General features: G+C 35.9%; 1 protein-coding gene across 24 annotated transcripts in view; it reads left to right on the forward strand.

The window, feature by feature from the left end:
* The window catches only part of R3HDM1 (R3H domain containing 1), a 187,056-nt gene that overhangs the window by 116,650 nt on the left and 50,783 nt on the right, over window positions 1-19,623 (forward strand). For 10 of the 24 annotated variants that reach the window (XM_032250691.1, XM_032250704.1, XM_032250709.1 and 7 more), the window contains 3 exons: window positions 1,482-1,583; window positions 3,323-3,625; window positions 6,585-6,708. In XM_032250691.1, coding sequence (XP_032106582.1) covers window positions 1,482-1,583; window positions 3,323-3,625; window positions 6,585-6,708 — 529 coding nt within the window. The remainder of the gene's footprint in view (window positions 1-1,481; window positions 1,584-3,322; window positions 3,626-6,584; window positions 6,709-19,623) is intronic. The other 14 variants (XM_032250700.1, XM_032250713.1, XM_032250697.1 and 11 more) reach the window with 3 other exon arrangements.

Genomic DNA, 19,623 nt, shown 5'->3' on the forward strand with positions numbered 1-19,623 from the left:
CACATATTTCTTTTTTTTTTTTTTTTTTTTTTTTTAAAGATGGGGTTTCACCATGATGACCAGGCTGGTCTTGCAGGTGATCCACCCACCTTGGCCTCCCAAAGTGCTAGGATTACAGGCATGAGCCACTGCACCCGGCTTATTTTGCTTTATTTTAAGCTAGTCTAAGCCATTGCTTTTTAGAAACCATTGTGTTGATTTTGTGGTAAAAGTGTAACTCAAATCATTATCTATTTATGATGTCATAGACAAACAATGTCTATCTTAGTTGACATAGAAGTTCTCTATTTAAATTATTCCCTGAACAATCTTAATTCCATTAGTTTAACATTTTTATTCTTTTCAGAGATATTATTCAGAGGGAGATGCATGAATATACATTTCAACTAAGAGTTTTTATCAAATAAGATTCCCTGCATTTCTCATCTACTTGTTTATGTGGCTGTCTACAAGTCTTTTAATTTACCGTAGTCTGATTGCCATCTATAAAGTGGATTGCTATAGTCTTTAAGCCAATATGTATATTACCTTTTTTGTAATAAAAAATATATATGTAAGAAAATTAAATCAGATGCCAGTTTTAGTTTGTGGATGACCGACTAACTGTATTCCCAAAATTGAAAAGAGATTACAACTTCAAAAATAAAAACAAACAAACAAAAAAAACACCTGTTTTTGAGTACCCGTGGGAAACATAAAAGTGTTTTTTCCTGAAACTCAAGAGTGTTTAATTAATGACCAGAGATTTCAGGTAACTGGTTTCTCAGCTCCTAACATGTACTATCTTAATAGAAATGTGTTTAGTTACAAAGAAAGTGTTTGTCTTCCTTATGTTAAAGAGATGTGTTTGTGTGTGTGTGTACGCATGTCTGTATGTATATGTGCATTGTGCCTTAGGCTTTTATTTTTAATGGTTCCCACTATATTTTTTTATCCAGTGAATTTTTCTTATAAAATTGTTAAAAGTTAAAGGCTTTGGTCCCAAAACACTGCTTAATTATGCCTTATCAGTAAGGTAATTGGAACAGTTATTGTGTAAGTTATTACTGTCTGATACTAAGAATAAAGTTTTTTTTTTAATTTAGTGTTATACCACTAAATAGGGCAGCCCTTTCATAAAACCAAGAAATAATGAGAAGTAGTTTTGCTTTTACAGACTTAACCCAGAGGTCTTGATTAAATAATAGGATTTAAAATGCCTAAATCACCTGTTCCCATTAATCTATAGTAAAGAAATATTTTTATTGCAAAACATTATCCTCCTAATTATGTAATAAGGTGTACATATGTTTTTGAAAGTTTTAATATATTATAGTTTCTTCACTTTGTATTGTTTTTGTTGTTTTCTATGTTGTTGTATTTTAAATGACTTTATAAATGTAGTTAAAGCTATTGCCAAAAAGTGTAAATTTCCATTTTATGCAATTCTTCTAACATTTTATTCTGACATTAACATTGTTTGCCAACCTGTTATTCCTTAGCCTGTTCGTCCTCTGCAGTCCTCTTCACAGCCTGTTCAGTACTCTACAGTCCCTTACCCATCCCCGCTCCTGCCAGTCTCACCCACCCAGCAATACTCCGTGGTACTATATCTCTATTCACCTCCTGCATTGTTTCCGTGGGTGGATGTGTGATGAATGTGCAAGAATGTCATTAATGTAATAGGATCTCTTGTGATTTTTTTGAGTCAGGTATACATACGTATCCAAAAAAAGTATTTCTGGTTCATACTAGAAATAATTTATTTGGTGCCATAAAATATTGGTTATAGTGACTTATTATGGTAATTGCTTAACGTTTTTCTACTTTTTCATAATGAAAGAATTTTCAGATTGATTATTCTAGTCCTAAGATGTTTCAGCAACTTTCTCATTGAGGTCAGTGCAGGATCTGTGCTGTCCTGGGGTGGCAGCTTTCGTCTGGGTTTAGACATTCTATTTTCTCCCCAATGCTACTGTAGGTCCAGTAGTCAGTACCAGTTCTTAGGGTGATTTGTAGCTTACAGCTACAGAAGACATTTAAGTATATTTTCTAAGAAGATTTCTAGATATTTAATATTTGATTGTAATGATACTTTCTTTAATCCAAAATATGCCCCAATTTTTATTGCAATAAGAAAATGACTTTTATCCAAGGTGACTCTGAGAGTGGTGTTACAGTTATGGTACTTGTGTTAACAATATTTGATCATATAATGTTGAAATTACAGTCCATAGGTATGTTTTTTCCTTTTGAAACCATTCCCTGAATTAGGTTGATAGTGCCAGAGTATGTCAGAGTGACAGTTTGGGAAGAGAGAAACCATATATTCCAATCATTAAATCAGGCTTCTCCTTTCAGTCCTTTATCTTCTCCATAGCCTTAATTTACTTTGCAAAATCCAGCAGATCTAGAAACTGCAGACGTGTCAACTTTGATCTAATGACTCAATTGCCATAGTGTTGTAAGTCATTTTTTTCATTGTTGACCTCTTATCAAAATGTGGTATATTTTGTTGCCAGTCTGTGGTTTCTTGGGAACAGGGTGCATTTTAACCCCATATCATCATTTCAGTGATATTGTTCTGGAACAATAAGAGCTGATCCTTATGCTGCTGAGTTAGAGAAATGTTTGTCAGATAGCACATAAATCATAACCCTTGTCTTGGTAGGGCACCATTTAGCAAAAGCGTAGGAAACTGTCATTTGAATTACATTTGTCAAATATATGACTTCAGGAACAGACTGAAAAACAACACAAGGGAAGAATGGAATGTATGGCCAAATTATTTTTAAGAGATTAGAGAAAGGACTGTGTAGTTGGATTTTATGTATTTAATTTCTGCAAGTAATTTTGATGGTTAGGGATACAAAAATGCATAGAATTTGAATTTTGCCTTCTAGGAAGAAAGGAGATAGTTTAAAGCAAATACTAATTAGTACCTTGCTCATTGCTTGGTCTTTGAAGTCCTTTCAGAAAATATTAATTGTATAATAAGAACATGCCAATTTCACTTCTACATTCTAATGTTCCTTTCATCTTCATTTAAATAAATGTCTTTTCATTTTTTAATGTGAAATGTGGCACCCTACTGTTTTCTGCATGCTGTACATCACCATTAGATATATTTTTTAAATAATTTATAATGACAGCATTGTAATATTCAGCAATAGAGTTGTCATTTTCTTGAAGCGTCACTCTATTACATCATTTATTTGGTAGATATATATAATTTTCATAATGTGTACTACTGCACCTTATTTAAAAATAGTAAGTATTTTTCTTTGATAAGTTTGGCCTGTGTGTAGAGGGCTTACTAATTTTTGACTTGCTCCTTTCTTAGCAGGATAACCTTGGGTCTCAGTTTAGCCACATGAGTCTTGCTCGCCAGCCATCTGCTGATGGTTCTGACCCTCATGCCGCCATGTTCCAGTCCACTGTGGTTCTTCAGTCTCCACAGCAGTCTGGTTATATCATGACAGCAGCCCCTCCACCACATCCTCCTCCACCACCACCACCACCTCCTCCTCCTCCTCCCCTACCACCTGGGCAGCCAGTCCCTACTGCTGGGTATTCTGCCTCTGGTCATCCTGTCAGCCAACCTGTGCTCCAGCAGCAGGGATATATTCAGCAGCCATCACCACAGGTATACTGCTTTTTAATCTTTTCATTCTTGTGGAAACCTCTCATTAAGATCAGTTTTAACTTCAAAGAACTTATTTGTAAATTCTCATGAAGATAATTTGTGAGTCTGTAAACAAAGCATAGAGTCATCTTTCCCCCACCTAAGTACATGCTAAACAACCATGTGACAGGTAAATGCTCTAGTTGGTTGGTAAAGTATGTGAGCTTTGAGGCATTTTTCTTCCTGACTGAGAGGTGTGGATTTTTAAAAAACTAGCCTAAGAGAAACACAATAAAGTGTAAATGCACTGAAAAATAAAATGGTAAGGCTGGGCACAGTCGCCCACACTATAATCCCAGCACTTTGTGAGGCTGAAGCAGACTCACAAGGCTGGGCTTGAGCCCAGGAGTTGGAGACTAGCCTGGGTAACATAGTGAAACTTTTAAATATTTAACTAGCTTTTAATTTCTGAAACAGACTCCACTTGGTTATGAAGTAGTATTCTTCTTATATATTGTGGGATTCAGTTGGCTAATATTTGTTAAAAATTTTTGCATCTATGTTCATGAAAGATACTGGTCTGCAGTTTGCTTGTAATATTTTTGGTTGTAATATCTGGGTGGTAGTAGCCTCAAAATGAGTTGGACATTGTTCCCTCCTCCTTTACTTTCTGAAGGTGTTTGTGTAGGATTGATGTTATTTCTTCTTACATGTTTGCCAGAATTCACCAATGAATTCTCTGTAGCTGGAGATTTTTTGCAGGGAAGGTTTTTAAATTACAAATTTTATTTCTTAGTAGATACAGAACAATTCCAGTTCTCTGTTTCTCTTTGGACTAAATGTTATAGTTTGTGTCCATTTTGTGTTGCACATTTTTGTTGTCAAATTGTTCTTAATATCCCTTGTGCTTTTACTGTATGTAGGATCTTAGTGGTATCCCCTTTTTATGTCTTGATATTGGTAATTTTTGTCTCTCTTTTTTTTTTATTAGTTTATCTAGATAATTTATCAACTCTTTTGATGTTCTTTTAAAAAAAAAAACACAGGCTGGGCGTGAATTAGGATTACAGGTGTGAGCCACTTCACCTGGTCCTGAATCATTTTATAGTTAACTTTTTGTTTTTAGTAAGTAGAGGACTGCGTTCTTTTTTTTTTTTTTTTTTAAATAGGGTCTCACCTCTATCACTCAGGTTAGAGAGTGCAGTGAAGCAATCACTGCCCACTGCACCACTGCAGCTGTGACCTCCTGGATTCAAGTGATTTCCCCCACCTCAGCCCCTGAGTAGCTGGGACTACAGGTGGTCACGCCACCACCCAGCTAATTTCTTAATTTTCAGTAGTGATAGGGTCTCACTATGTGGTCCAGCCTGTTCTTGAACTCCTGGGCTCAAGTGATCCTCCTGCCTCAGCTTTCCAAAGTGCTGGGATTACAGGCATGAGCCTCCACACCCCGCCCAGAAGGACTGCATTCTAAAAGAATAACTGAAAATATATTAAATACATAAACCAATAACATAGTCACTTATTATCATTATCAAGTCTTATATACTGTCTGCTATACTTTTAAACAACTGCTAGCACAGTAGGACTACAGAAACCTGGTAGTGATGCATTGGGCCATGATGTCACTGGGTGATAGGAATTTTTCAGCTCCTTTATAAACTTAGGGGGCCACCCTTATATATACAATCTATTGTTGACCAAAATGTCACTTTTTGATACATGTCTATATGAGCAAAATTAAAGAATGGAACCAGTATAATTGTGTATTAATGTGGGAATGGTTAAATAGTTTATACAGTGAATGTTATTCAGCAGTTAAATTGAATGAGCTAGCTGTATATGTTTCAATAAAGAAAGATGTCTCAAAAACAATATGAATTGCAAAATAAATTTCATGAAGTTATGTGTAGTTGAATTTCCCTTATTTCAAAAACCTGGGACCAGAAGTTTCTGATTTTTTTTTTATTATTATTTGCATATATGCAATGGGATATCTCAGGATAGGGCCCAAGGTCTAAAACCAAGCTCACTTGTGTTTTATATATATCTTACACACATAGCCTTAAGGTAATATAAGCAGTATATTAAATAATTTCATGCATGACATAAAGTTTTGACTGTAACCTGTCACATGAGGTCAGGTGTGGAGTTTCTTTTTGAGTACTAACATGACATGATGCTTGGTACTCAAACATGGCATCATGTTGGTACTCAGAGAATTAAAGATTTTGGAATATTTCAGATTTTGGACATTTGGATTTTTAAAATTCTCGGCCAGGTGCAGTGGCTCATGCCTGTAATCCTAGCACTTTCGGAGGCTGAGGTGGGTGGATCACGTGAGGTCAGGAGTTAGAGACTAGCCTGGCCGACATGGTGAACCCCACCTCTACTGAAAATACAAAAGTTAGCCTGGCATGGTGGCATACACCTATAATCCCAGCTACTCGGGAGGCTGAGGCAGGAGAATCACTTGAACCCCCAGGAGGCAGAGGTTGCAGTAAGCCAAGATGGTGGCACTACACTCCATTCTGGGCGACAGAACGAGACTCCACCTCAAAAATAAATAAAATTAAAAATAAATAAAATAATACATGTATGGATAATAGATATATAGTAAATATATACTATATAGTAAAATCACCAACTACAGAATAATGCCTTCTACGGAAGTTAGAGTAAAGGAAATAGGGTGAGTCTTTAGCTAATTCGCTGATGTTTGGTTTTGTAAGAGAGACATCTGAAGCAAATATGGCAAAAAAATTAAAATCTAAATATGATTGGTGATACATATATTTTTATGCATACTGTATATTTGAAGTTTTTTTAATTTTTCAGTTTAAGAAAAATTTAAGAAAAATCAGTTTTCATGATTAGTGCTAGAAAGAATTATTACTCATTAAATTCTGAAGTTCCTCACAGAAAAACATATGTAATCCAAGTAAAACTGATTTTTTTCCCTCAATATTAATGATCCTAGATGCCAGCCTGTTATTGTGCTCCAGGCCACTATCACTCCAGTCAACCTCAGTATCGCCCAGTCCCTTCTGTTCATTACAATTCACATCTAAACCAACCACTGCCACAACCTGCACAGCAGACAGGTGAGTCGTGTTTCTTATGTCGTAACTTCTGAGCCATAGGTGTTGCTTTTTTCCATCTTATTTCTATTTCAGTATTGCTCTTAAGATAGTACCTAATCAGTCTCTCAGAATCTCAAATATGTTCATGCCTATGAGTTTGCAAACCAGTGAGATTAAAAGAGTGAGCAAATCTTACCATCCTCTGGAAAATACTACTCTGTCAGGTCTATAGGCTAAAGGGTTGGGAGCTGTACTGGGAATATCCTACGTAGTGTGTTAAGTGGCTGCCATCCCTCACTGCCACTGAAATTGAAGCTCTCTTTGCAGCCTGATAAATCACCTATGGTAACAGCAAAAGAGAGGCAAGGCAAGATGACTTACGAATGGCTAACCAGAAGCAAAGATCAAAACCACCTAACCGGGATTGAGAACTCTAGCCTAGGGATGATATTTTGATGTTTTAGTAGGCATGCCTTTAAAAGAAATGATGTTCTTAGCATATTTTCTGTTTTGCTTTTCAGTTTGTTGATTGATAGTGAAAAGTATTTTTAAACCAAATACAATCTAAGTCCACTTAAATGAAATTTATTAAAACTCAGCATTGTTTTTGTTTTAGTACTTTGCAGATTTTCTTCAAGCATTCACTGAAAACAATTGTGATCTCAGTGTATAAAACTACCTTACTGATTTTTAATGAACTCATTTCTCTATATGCTTCTCACCTAGATGTGTACCTCTGTCCCAGATGTTTAATAAGGTATTTATTCAGCCTTTCATAACTCTAGGAGTTGAAGTAGAATTTTATCATTGGTTTCTTTAGAGCTTTCTTAACTGTTTTTTACTATTGGAGGCTCCCAGACTATGTGAGTGTGACTCACTGAGAAACCCATAACCTCCACCTCCACTGAGGCTGTTTACTGCTCTTGATACTGTGTGAAACTCTTCATGGTTGCTACCAGTTTAGGAGATGCATCTCTGCACTGGCCCATCTGATGAGTAGTAGCCATACTTCTCTTTACTGTTGCAGTCTTCAGTGATCATTGTGACTCCCAAACTTCCTTTGCTAGATATAGATCATGCTTAGCATAGCCGTGTGGGATAACTTCCAGGTCCTTAATCTGTTACTCTTAGATGTTGTCTTGTGGTTAGTTTACAGGTTCTCCCCTTTTTAGTATGTTACTAGCTTTGTATTGTACGTTTGACAAATGTTCTTCCAAAGAATGTTGAATACAAACATTGGTCATTTTAGCCAAGTTAGAATTTTAGTTGCAAGTTACCTAAAATTTAATAATACAGCCCATGTCAAATATTGTAAACTAGTATATGATCTAATTTCAAAAGGTATCAAAAGTTGTTCTGTATTCGTGTTAACATTGGTTGTGGCACTGCTCATTAGCTTTATATACATTGGTGTTTTATTCAGAAACAATTTTCTGAAGTTTTCTGGACCTTAAGTAATTGAATTTTCATACTGTTTTTTCTTGACATTTTTCTCCCAGAATTATAACACAGACTATAGCTGATGTCATGATAATAAAGAAATGCACCTTCATGCTGCTCATTTAAATTCCCTTGTATGTGACTAATTAACTTAATTCATTAGTACACTCTATTAATAAGGCAAGCAAAAATCCTTTGTTCTGTATTTGAGTTAGCTTACTAGTTTTGTTCTTCAACATGGCAAAATTTTTCTTCTTCCCCATTGTCAAACTGTCTACAAAATCACTTTCAATCACAGGTTGGGACTGGTGTGCTAGTAAAAATGCTTCTCTGCAAAAAAAAAATAATAATCACACTTAATAGAATACAACTAAATATGCCTGATTGGGGGCCAAAACATCTGTGTATCAGATAGCATGTGTTTATCATTGGTGATATTTTTAATTGTGAGGTTTTCTCTGATGCTAGTTACGATGAGAAGGAGCAAACAGTAAATCAGATTGCATCTGGATAGTGCTACAGGCACAAAAAAGAGAATCATGTCTTTGAAAAATGTTTGACATTGTGTTTGACTCTTATGAGTCAGTCATAATATAACAGTTTATTAAAACGAGACTTGTCTTTTCAGCTATTTTTATAGTATCCTCTTAACTTGCAGCTTAAGTTAGTTGACTCTCATTCAATTTGAAGAATAAAAGAGGAATAAATCTTCAAAGCATTCTTATCTGAAAGAAAAAGGAATTTTGTTATGCCAATAAGTATCATAAAAATTTCCCTTTAAAGAGAAGTTCAGCAGTGCCAGTGCCAACTATTGTATTGGTAATTGCATTGAACTTTTTCATAGAATTAGTGGGAATTTGAACTGTTTTTTAAAAGTTATAATCTAAAGACATTTTTGTAGTTAGCTCATTGTTAATTTTTATGTCAAAACTTACAGAAGGGCAGGCATGGTGGCTCATACCTGTAATCCCAACACTTTGGGTGGGTCACCTGAGGATAGGAGTTTGAGACCAGCCTGGCCAACATGGTGAAACTCTGTACTAAAAAAATACAAAAAAGTTAGCGGACATGGTGGCACACGCCTGTAGTCCCAGGTACTCAGGAAGCTGAGGCAGGCGAAATCACTTGAACCTGGGAGGCAGAGGTTCCAGTGAGCGTAGGTTGCACCACTGCACTCTAGCCTGGGGAACAGAGTAAGACTCCATCTCAAAAAAAAACAGCTTAACAGAAAAGTGTGCATTTATATTTGTTTGTGCCCTAGTGTAGAAAAGTAAAATGTACTGGGAAATTAGCAAGATAGCTCATTTTTTTTGAGTTTTTTTTTTTACAGATATATAGCAATTGCTATCTGATAGTTTACATTTTTATATGGAAACATACTTCTGGGTTTCCTCTTGGTTTTTATTTTCTTACCTGTCTCATATTCTACTATCCCAATCTGATTAAAAATGAGAAATAATTTTTTACATCTATTTTTATATCTTGTCAAACAGTGCTTACCCTACAAAGTGTCAAGAAACATTTTTTTTATTATTATTACATACAAGAGTGAAACTAATTATTCAGCCAAATAATGAAAACACTAATAGATTTGGAATGATTTTTTTTTCACTGTGGCACAAATAATGTTTAAATGTTTATATTTGAACTTAAAGAAATTTTGCCCTAAATTAACAAACCTGACAGCACAGTATATTTTTAGACCAGATAGGGTATGGGCAGTAGAAATACAGGATCTTTTGTTATTTTTCCTTTGGCGGGTAGGGAGGAGGTTGGGGAAATATCTCAAGGATAAAATGCTCTAGGTCGTTTATCCATGTGTGCCAGTTGACCACAACTAAAATCAGGACTAACATCATTGCTGGTGAAATGAATGTATTAGTCTTTTGTTATGAATGTAAAACTACTGAACTGTTCATTCAAAACAAGGTTGAGTAAACCCCTATCAACAGAAACAGAGGAAACATCCCTGGTTACATACATAACACTTTCTGGACAATGGATTGTGTAATGGGAAAGAACAACAAAATAAAATCAGAATCCTGATGGCCCTTAGTCATTTTTAACTGGTGTTAGGCATATCACTTAAAGGCACTGAGTTTCAGTTGGACTCATTTGCAAAGTATGGAAATGTTACTATAATGTCTATTGAAGCCTGTGTGTACTCTACAACTCCATGATTCTTTGTGTCTCATATGAGTCATTTCTAGTGCAGAAAGATAGAATATTAGAGAATTGGTTTGTAATAGCTTGGCAACCAACTGTCAATAACTGGAGTCCATGAAAGCAACTGTTTCAAAAGATCGGATTACTTACCAGTTGCACTAATAGAGATTTATTACTTTAAACCTTTATCATAAAATGTATACTTTGAATACTGTAAAGTATACTGCATATAAGGAGTTTGGTATACTATAAAGAAACTTTTTCTGCAGGTAGTAATTATAGCAAAGACTTTAGGTTTACAAAGCTTTAGCTCTTTCCTATGTAGCTGCTGTTATGACTTGAAAAATTTGTAGCTTCACCATATACATTTAATATTTTGCAATAATTGGCCTTGTTCCTGAGCTGTTGGATTCGGGGCCGTAGCACTGTCTGAGAGGTTTACATTTCTCACAGTGAACCGGTCTCTTTTTCAGCTGCTTCCTGGCTTCTTTTTACTCAGGTTTCCACTGCTTTTTTGCTTTTTTTAAAAATAATGCTTTATGAAGGTGTTAACATTTGTTTATATTTTCCATTAATTGTAATACCTTTAAATCATGCATCATACTCAGAAATAGGGATTTGAATTTAAGTGACAGCTTTAGCTTAATATAATTTACCTATTAAAAATTTGTGAAAGCTGTTTCTAATTTATTTTCCAAAGTAGAATGGATGGCAAATTCAGTTTGGTTTTGAGCTTATCTAACAAGCTTAATGTTTTAAGCTTACCAAACTCATTAGCAGAAGTCAAATATGTTTCTCCCTATTGCTACACAACTTTTCAGGGATATTATATATGAAAGCATGACATCAAACGGACCTAATACACCTAAATGCATTTGAAGCTACTTGGGCTCGGCTCTTACCAACAATATAATTTAATTTTTTTTCATACAGTGATGTTGTTGCACACCTATGTGAAGCAAAATTATTCTGTAAAACTATACTTTTAATTTTGCAACCATTTTATAACTTCAGAATTTATTAATGCATTTTATCTTTAGTCTTAGTTTTTCAGTTAACTCAGAATCATGTGGTTCCAAGTTGATTAAGCTTTGTTACCCGCAGATTATAGCAGGTTCCTGATCAATGACACTATGTAAGAAATATGTTAGGATAAACAGTCTTCAATGCATGCAGATTGTTGACGGAATTTCAAGGCACAAATTTAAGGATAACTAGGGTGTAAAAGGCAAGCAAGGGAAAAACAGCACTATTAGGTAAGCAGGTGAGGGGGCTTATTGCCAGAAGAGTTAGCCATGTCAAACAGGGCCTCTAGATACAACGTCAATAATTTCTTTATTGACAACTTTCAATCCAAGTAATAGGAATTTTGTATTTGTAAATTTCTGGATAGTGGCCCTGGCTATTCTTGTTTTTTCATTGGTTCTGTGAGTATTTCTTAGTATGTATTGTGTGATTCAGCACAGATTCAGACATTGTATAATACCTACAAATCCACGTATTTCCCTTTTCCCTTCTCCATTAACCTGCCGCCACTGAAATCTGGAGCCAAATATATCTGGTAAGTACCCACAGATTTCCTTGAGTTGTGTAGACTGTTCCATGGAATGGTTATTTAAACAGCTGTGAGCTGTAATCTCTGTGTGGCTGGTTCATTAGAATTGGTTTTTGTTTATGTGTATGTTTATTTCAGGCACAGGAGTGAGAAAAGAGAGGATAATAGATGAGAAGGGATAATGAAGTGTGATAGCAATAGCACCTGCATCTCCTTCAAAATACCCATAGGGCTAGCTTAACTTGCCTACCTACTGAAATAGTGCCACAGACAGAAGACCAAGTTATAAGCTTGAGGTTTTAACAATTGGTTTTGCAGATGCCTAGTTAGAAATAAATTTAGCTTTAGTAAAATTTTGGCTCATCTTTAAAAAAAAAAAAAAAAATTACCTTCACAGCACTTCTATTATACAAGCACAGTCTTGAAAAAAAATTAATAGGTACTATTAAGTGAAGTAACCTTGGATTCATGGGTATTTTAAGCAGTTCTTTAATTTTTTTTCTGTGTTATTAAGAATGCCTTCCTTTAGAACAAATGTTAGTTCAGATCAGGTATATAAAATAAAACTAGCCTGTTAATGCCTGTTTAGTACTTTTGTGCTGAGCACTGCTTTTCCTTCCTGCTCTCTTCTCCATTAAAGTGAAAGAGAGTTAAAAATAGAATATTCTTTGGAGCCCTCCAGGGAAGTGCCTGAACCATCAATTTATATTGTCCTAGTTCTCTCAGCTTGCAGAATTGATTGTGCTTTCCTCTGAAAGTGCTGGAAGAAATGGGATAATATTGCAACAGTGCAGTCCTTTAACAAAGCAGAATGGAAAAAAAAAGTCTATGTTGAGATCTGAATATTTACTCTGTTGTTTGGTATCATCTACTATTGGCATTTCTTACTCTACAAAATAGAGGCTTTCCCACAATATTGACACAAATACCTATAAAAGATTTTCCTCTACTTTCCAGGTTAAATTCAGGTGTATCACAGGAAGAATTTTCTTTAATTCGAATGTACTGAAATATACTTTTTAATGAAGAAAGAATAATTTATGTGTTAGCCAAGTTGGTGTCAGGATACTGGAAATACTCTTCTTGTAGCATTTTTTATACCTGTTGGTACTTTCATTCTCTAGCAATCTACTTCTCCTTCCTAATCTTCAACCTTCTCCCTCTTTTCCAGATTTCTTATACTTGGCAGTCTTCAAACTGTACTTTTGACACTATCAGAACTCTGTACCCCCTCTTGCTTTGTCTGAATAATTAGACAAGGAACCTAAACCACAATGCCACCTCTCTAGGTGCCACTCTAACGGTTCATGCCCAGCAGTCTGAAATTTCTTTGTTTAAACAAAAGTTCAAAGGAATTCATGAGCAACTTGAACAGTTCAAGATGTAAATTTTATTAAGCAATGTACATAATGTGAGTGATACCTGTAATTAAATGATCCTTTATTTTATGTTAATTATTTTATTAATGATTTTGTCTTACATAGGCAACAGTAAGATTATTTTCTTTGATTGGATTAGGAGAATGATAGGGTGGGGCTTTTTGTTTGTTTTTAGTGCTTTCCAGCTGAGTATTTCTAGTTTTGCTTGTGATTATAGTAATTTTAACCAACATAGTCCCCAGTTTTCTTTTTCTTTAGAAAAAGTTCAATAATCTTTTGTAATCTTTAATGTCCTGCTCTTTAGAGAATATAATTCAAAATTATATACTCTTTAGCCAGTTATTGTGTTATATGTTTGTTGTAATTATTAGAATGAGTGATAAAACATTTCATCATGACTTCTGGAAAAGCCATTCATATACCTGTCCTAATGCCAGTAGAATTTCCCTCCTGGGGTACCAGTCATACTGAGCATCAAATGTTAAATGACAATTTTAGTTGTGATAGTTTAGAAAAGTTCCTCAGACCCTAATGGCTTTCTACCCAGTGTAAGTTTAAACCTGGTGGGTTTTTCTGCCTTGGATGTAAATATGAATGAAATGCTACTCAGTGGATGGAAAAAAGCCATGGCTTCACAGAACTTCAAGACTTCACCCATAAAACATAGCAGCTCTCCTCAAACAAAACATATGCAGGTTAAAGCTAGTATTGCCCTACTGGGTAAAGTCTGACTTCTTGACAAAGCAGTCTGACTTCTTGACAAAGCAGCCTGACTTTGTGGAGAAGACAGCCAATATCTATGAAAACTCTGCTAGACTAATCTTCTATAGACTCATCTGGAATGTGGCAACAGACTTTTTGAGCTAAAGCAGCCTCTGAGGCAAAACAGCAAAACTAAAGCCCAAAGAGGAACATTGGAGATTCACATGGAAATACTCAGACTGAGAGACAGAAGACAGAACTGTGAGATGTGGAACCTGAAATGGTGTCACCATTTGAGCCAGCTCTTCTCCTTCCCAATTGTCTTTTGTTTGGTTATGTTTTAATATTTTTAGAGATGGCGTCTCACTGTGTTGCTTAGGCTGGAGTGCAGTGGCCCTTCCTGATTGTTTAATACAATTTATGAATATAATCTAAATATAGTAAGGCAAGGAAGTACAACTTGGAAATACATAAATAGTAAACCACGAATCTTGGGAGTAGTGGGGAAAATAAGGGAAGGACTGTCCCTCCCACAGAGAGGACATTATGGGCTAATCATATCAACTTATTTGCACCTGGTCTTTTTTAAAGCCCCCAAGTTCATATGGCTACCATCTGGACTGTCTACTCAAAAATTTTCACTCTGATTCCTATTTTGAATAACAATGCTTATATTCACCAATAAGTCTTTAGTTCAAATGAACAAAAAGTGTCCTTGTTGATTGATACTGTTTACAGTAATTATCTGTTCTCCTATAATTAAGTTTATCTTGAGACGTAGGTATGTTAAGCTACAGTAAAGTCTTCATTAATCAAAATTGTCAGGAAATGAAACAAGGCCAGGTTCTGCTTATTTGAACAATATAATACTTTTTCTACTTCAACATTTGTTCCTTAAAAAAGTAATGGAAGCATTATATGAAAAAAGGTTTTGAAATAATTATGTGTCATACAACCCAATTTTTATAAATAATGAAAATGAATATATATGTTGTTCTCTGCATAGAAAATTAGGCTAGCCACATATAAAAATGTACATGAGGAGTATCTATAAGTGATTATTTTCCCATATAGACTTTTTCTCTTTTTGTATTTTTTTCCAAATTTTCTACTATAAAAATCTTTTATGATCTATAAGGTTTTTTATAAAAGATGTGAAGTCTACATTTTTAAAAATATTGAGGCTGGATGCAGTGGCTCACCCCTGTAATCCCAGCATTTTGGGAGGCCAATGAGGGCAGATCACTTTGAGCTCAGTAGTTCAAGACCAACCTGGACAACATGGTGAAACCCCATCTCTACTAAAAATACAAAAATTAGCTGGGCAAGGTGGCGCATACCTGTAATTCCATTACTCTGGAGGCTGAGACAGGAGAATCGCCTGACCGAGGAGGCGGAGGCTGCAGTGAGCCACTGTATTCCATCTTGGGCTATAGAGTAAGACTCTGTGTCAAAAAATAATAATAAGTAAATAAATTTAAAAAATATTCAAATAATACCTTCATTACAAGCTTTACATACTAGATAAAAATTTAAACGGTTTTGTATTCTTCCAAGTTCTTCCTAAGTACCTTGAGGTTTATTATATGAAATCTGTGTTTTAGCTGCTGTACAGTTTTCTAGGCGAGACTTAATGAGTGATCCACAAATTCCAGTCTGATGTGACTTGTATTCGTGCGAGTGTTACTTTAATGAAAAGGTGGTTAAAGGTGTTTAATCTTATAAACCAATGTTACCTTAAAATTTATTTATTTATTTTTATTTTCTGAGATGGAGTTTTGCTCTTGTTGCTGGAGTGGAATGGCGCGATCCTGGCTCACTGCAACCTCTGTCCCCCAGGTTCAAGTGATTCTCCTGCCTCTGCCTCCCAAGTAGCTGGGATTACAGGCATGCGCCGCCACACCTGGCTAATTTTCTATTTGTAGTAGATACAGGATTTCACTATGTTGGACAAGCTGGTCTGAAACTTTTTGACCTCAGATGATCTACCCACCTTACCCTCCCAAAGAGCTGGGATTACAGGTGTGAGCCACTGCACTGGCCCAATGTTTGTTAAAATTCAAATTCAGGCCAAGTGCTGTGGCTTACGCCTATACTCCAAGCATTTTGGGAGGCCAAGGCAGGCAGATCACCTGAAGTCAGGAGTTCAAGACCAGCCTGGCCAACATGGTGAAACCCCATCTTTACTAAAAGTACAAAAATTAGCCAGGCATGGTGGCACATGCCTATAATCCCAGCTATTTGGCAAGCTGAGGCATGAGAACCTCTTGAACCCGGGAGGCAGAGGTTGTGGTGAGCCAAAGTCACACCACTGCACTCCAACCTGGCCAACAGAGTGAGACTCTGTCTCAAAAAAAAAAAAAAAAAGACATATAGAAACCATGAGATAATGACTAACCAGAAAATGTTTATGTTACCTATTGAGTTTTATGAGATGTGGTATAAGGGAATGGACAAAATCATGAAGGGGGATTAATAAGATAGATTCTTAGGGAAGGCTATTTTTTCAAGTTCTTGGCATTATTATTTTTAATAGCTCCACTGTGTTAAAAGTTTCAATCCTGGCTTATTTATGCTACTTCTGAATGAAGTACTGATGTTAGTGTTTTTTCTTCTTTCACAATCTTTAAAATCTAGAATTTCCTGGTTGTTCTCATCAATCTTCTATGTGTAAAACCTTTGCTTCTTCACCAGTATTCTGTTCTTCCTTCATCTTTCACTTATCACTTCACATACCATGTTCATTCATTCCTGACTATTCCCCGTTCCTCAAACATATTAACTGTTACTTTTTCCAAACCTTTTATTTTTGCTGGAATGAGCTTTTCCTTTAAGTCCAAGCTCAAATGTTACTACTTCCATAAATATCAGTCAGGACTAATTTCTTCCTCTTATTTTCATAAGACTCTTTATACTGCTATCCTCATATAGTATGGTGGCTAAAAATGCCTAATTTCAAAGATAGGGACCATGTCACATCTATCTTTTACTAACCCAGATGGTGTCCTTTTTACTACCCTTTGTAACAAATGACCAGATGCTGAGATCAACTGTTTTGTATTTCATGTTGTCAGATTTTCAAAATGTGTGTGGCATTTGTAAAAGACTGTGTGTGTATGTGTGTGTGGCAATTAGTAAGCATGGATATTAATGGAGATTAGACTCCATTAAAGAATAAGGTGGCCAAGCATGGTTGCTCACGCCTATAATCCCAGCACTTTGGGAGGCTGAGACGGGCAGATCACCTGAAGTCAGGAGCTTAAGACCAGCCTGGCCAACATGGTGAAACCCTGTCTCTACTAAAACTACAAAAATTAGCTGGGTATGGTGGTGCACACCTGCATTCCCAGCTACTGGGGAGGCCTGAGGCAAGAGAATCACTTGAACCCAGTAGGTGGTGATTGCAGTGAGTCAAGATTGTACCACTCTACTCCAGCCTGGGTGATAAGAGTGAGACTACATCTGAAATCAAAAGAAAACACAAGATGTCATTGGAAATTTACTGATGCAGTTTTCATGATGTAGCCAGGCGTGGTGGTACGCACCTGTAGTCCTAGCTACTCAGGAGGCTGAGGCAGGGAGGATCCCTTGAGCCCAGGAGCTCGAGGGTACAGTGGGCTATGAACATGCCACTGCACTCCAGCCTGGACAACAGAGTGAGACCCCATCTCTAAAACAAAACAAAAAAACAAATTCCATGTTGTAGTGCCCAACTGACCCCACATTAATTCACCATGACATTGTTTCTATAGGTATTTATTGAAAGCCTTCTGTCTCAGACCTTTTTATCATAATAGAGAATTTTAGGCAGGAGACCTCCAAGACAAATCTCAAAAAATTCTTAAATTTAGGTAAGTAGAAAAAAATAAGGCCGAGGCAGGTGGATCACCCGAGGTCAGGAGTTAGAGACAAGCCTGGCCAATGTGGTAAAACCCCATCTCCAGTAAAAAGACAAAAATTACCCCGGTGTGGCAGCACACGTCTGTAATCCCAGCTACTCAGGAGACTGAGACAGGAGAATCACTTGAACCCAGGAGGCAGAGGCTGCAGTGAGCCCAGGTCGTACTGCTGCACTCCAGCCTGGGCAACAGAGCAAGACTCTGTCTCAAAAAAAAAAAAAAAAATCAGAACCACATTTGCACATAAATTGGCTTTGTTTTTTAAAGTTTTCTTTCAAGGCAACTTATAACCTTGAATATTTCTTGAATAGACTACAGAAGTAATATGCATAACATTTTTAGTTTCTTAGGGGGATATGACTGCTTTAAGTCAAATTATTTTAAGTCATATTACAGTGAATTCCGCCCGATGTATAGTTTGTTTTCATTTTAGTAGACTGTAATTCTGCCAAGTCTGTTATAAGAAGTTATTATCCCAGTCTATACAGAACCCAAATTCTGATGCTGCAATAGATGTATGCATGTGTTGAGGTGGCATTTCCAACACAAAAAAGGCGTCATGTTCACATTTCTTTTCCATTCCTGTCTTTTATTTTCCTGAGGGTGGAAATTTGTTGTTGTATGTTTTAATGGTGTTTGGAATTTGGGGTATAAATTTGAAATACTTGTCATTTGATGAACTGAAAATAGTGTAAAATGTTCATTTTTAGATTAAAAAGGAAGAAGTTTATTCTGTTCTCTGCCTTTACCTGCCTAAGTTTAAGTAGTATAGGAAATTCACAAGGAATAAAGGTTTAGCAAACAGCATATTATCAATTAGTTTATTACAGATAAGGACTAGAATACACATTTTTTTTCCTTTGGTACAAAGTTACATTGGTGAGAAGGAAGTCATTGGAAACACGACCATAAAGTACTGTTGCCATAGAAGTAACATCATTTTTACAAAAACCCTTCACTGTTAAGGGATTCACTATAACAATTTTTACTTTGGTTTTGGCTTTTTTCTGTTTTTGGTTGGTTTGGTTGTGTTTGTTTTTTGGGACAGGGTCTCACGCTATTGCTTAGGCTGGAGTGCAGTGGCACTATCTTGTATTTTTTTGTGGCGACAAGATTTGGCCATGTTGCCCAGGCTTGTCTCAAACTCCTGAGCTTACCCACCTCCATCCACCCAATCCATCCACCTCCCAAAGTGCTGGGATTATAGGCATGAGCCACCACACCTGGCCAGGATTTTCACTTTGTTATTTTTAATGTGTCGCTTTATTACTAGATGCACTTTGTAGTTACATTTTTGGAGAAGATGGATGCTCAATTTTATTCAATTATTTGGTCCTTAAGCAGAATTACTAAGGCTGCCAGACAGCTTTGGTGATGCTGTTGTTTATAATCAGTACTTGAAATTGCCTTTTCCATTGCTTTAGGAATTAGTGAGGATGTAAATGAAAACTGATAACAAAATACATTTATGGTGTTATCAGGGAAACAATTTCATTGCCCTTTAGCTGTTAAAGTCTTTATATGTGGTGCTCTAATTCAGTTCATCTTTGTAAAAACTTTTCAGTACTCTGAAGCTAGATGATTATTTTTACCTAGTTCCTTAAAACACACACACAAAAAAAACTTTGGGTAGCATCTAGTAATTTACAGGAGTCTTTAGCTAATTAATATACCTGAAAGAATCCTCTTAGGATCAGGAGACAAAATACAATTCATATTCACTACTTAGAGCTTATCATTGCAGATTCTTATTTAAGTGAATAAGTTTACTTGATAAATGTATGCTGTTAACGTA

This window comes from Sapajus apella, unplaced genomic scaffold (assembly GCF_009761245.1).
Source record: "Sapajus apella isolate SASKATOON/1434 unplaced genomic scaffold, GSC_monkey_1.0 scaffold72, whole genome shotgun sequence".
In the NCBI taxonomy this organism is placed as follows: domain Eukaryota; kingdom Metazoa; phylum Chordata; class Mammalia; order Primates; family Cebidae; genus Sapajus; species Sapajus apella.